The sequence below is a fragment of the Gastrolobium bilobum genome, unplaced genomic scaffold, assembly GCF_033153095.1.
Source record: "Gastrolobium bilobum isolate Gb01-03AN ecotype WA unplaced genomic scaffold, APGP_CSIRO_Gbil_v1 utg16668, whole genome shotgun sequence".
NCBI lineage: Eukaryota > Viridiplantae > Streptophyta > Magnoliopsida > Fabales > Fabaceae > Gastrolobium > Gastrolobium bilobum.
In genome coordinates this window covers 236,694-238,413 of record NW_026898163.1, presented here as the reverse complement: position 1 = coordinate 238,413, position 1,720 = coordinate 236,694, and the positions used below count along the sequence as shown (strand labels likewise).

The 1,720-nt window shown below is 38.4% G+C and overlaps 1 protein-coding gene across 1 annotated transcript; it reads left to right on the top strand.

The window, feature by feature from the left end:
- Positions 1-823: 823 nt before the first annotated feature.
- On the top strand, positions 824-1,228 carry LOC133313389 (uncharacterized). The gene has a single exon (XM_061514750.1). It carries the CDS (start codon positions 824-826, stop codon positions 1,226-1,228), a length of 405 nt encoding a protein of 134 aa, XP_061370734.1.
- The last annotated feature ends 492 nt before the right edge of the window (positions 1,229-1,720 follow it).

Genomic DNA, 1,720 nt, shown 5'->3' with positions numbered 1-1,720 from the left:
CAACTATGTTGTTGGAGCTATTCTTGCTTAGCGGGTCAACAAGGCTCCACATGTCATTGCATATGGTTCTAAAACTTTGGATTCGGCCCAAGCAAAATATCAGGCTCCACATGTCATTGCATATGCTTCCAGGACTTTGGACTTTGTAGTGATCAAGTAGTTAGGAGATGTGTGCCTGATATTGAATTCCAATCTGTTTTGAATTTTTGTCATACATCTGCCTGTGGTGGTCACTTTGGACCACAAAGAACTACTAGGAAAGTTTTAGATTCTAGTTTGTTTTGGCCTTCTCTTCTGTGAGATTTTTGATGTTTGGGGTATTGACTTTATGCGTCCCTTTCTTATTTTTTTTGCATTTACATATATTCTCTTGGTTGTTGATTATGTATCTAAATGGGTTGAGGCCAAAGCCACCAGGACTGGCGACTCTGTTGTTGTTTTAGATTTTGTCAGATCTAATATTTTTTTCAGGTTTGGCATTCCTAGAGCTATTATCAGTGATCAAGGTTCTCACTTCTGCAACCGAAGCATGGCTGGATTAATGAAGAAATATGGCGTAATTCATAAAGTAGCCACTGCATACCATCCACAAACCAATGGCCAAGCTGAAGTTTCAAACAGAGAAATCAAGCAAAACCTTCAGAAAACAGTCAATTCTAACAGGAAGGATTGAAGCAAAAGCCTTGAAGATGCTTTATGGGCATACAGGATTGCCTACAAGACTCCCAATGGGATATCCCCCTATCGATTTGTTTATGGAAAAGCATGTCATCTTCCGGTAGAGTTGGAGCATCAAGCATATTAGGTTGTGAAGCAATGCAACATGGATCTCATCCAGTCAGGAGCAGAGAAGAAACTTCAGCAGCAAGAATTAGAAGAGCTGAGATTGGATGCTTATAAGAGTTCCAGGATATATAAAGAGAAAACAAAAGCATTACATGACAAGCAGATCCTGAGGAAAAAGTTTATAGTGGGCCAGAATGTTCTAATATTTAATTCTCGTCTTAAGTTCATGCCTGGTAAGCTTAGATCAAGATGGAATGGCCCATTTGTTATTACTAATGTCTTTCCTTATGGTGCAGTTGAATTAAAAGACAAACAGACTAGGAGCACATTTACTGTTAATGGGCATCGTCTGAAGCCCTTCTATGAAGAAACACCACAGCAGCCTGAGGATACAGAGATGGAAGCAGAGATCAGGCTGCTCGATGCTGTTTATTCTCCTTAGGGAGTTCAGGGAGTTCTCTTCCTTATTTCCTTTTCTTTCTGTTATTTGCATTTTTCTTTAGTTTTTGATTTTCATAAGTAGATTTTCCTCTTCTTTTTGGTAATTATTGAGTGGTACATGGAGTAGACTTAGATCACATTGTTTGATAGCATGGTATGTTGGGCTCTGATCTCGATTCTTGGATTGTAATACCTGTTAATCGATTCTGTGTTGTTGATTGGATGATTTGGTTAACCCTTGTAAGATTTTGAGCCTGTATACATGGCATACATCTTCTGGACATTCTTTTTTCTTGTGTGCTTCTGCTCTTGATCTTTTTTTCTCTAGAACTTGCTCTGATTCTTTTTGAAACTGCATTTTTCACTTACATGCATGAATATGATTGAGGCATTCATTTCATTCTTTACCCATTTTAGCCAGATAATCATACCTTACATTATGCTTTGGTGAGCCCCTTTGTGCCTTTATATCCTTTGTTTCTTAAGCCACATT

Bases quoted from the DNA above. Each gene is read 5' to 3' on its own strand.
- LOC133313389 (XM_061514750.1), top strand. From the start codon at position 824: ATGGATCTCATCCAGTCAGGAGCAGAGAAGAAACTTCAGCAGCAAGAA.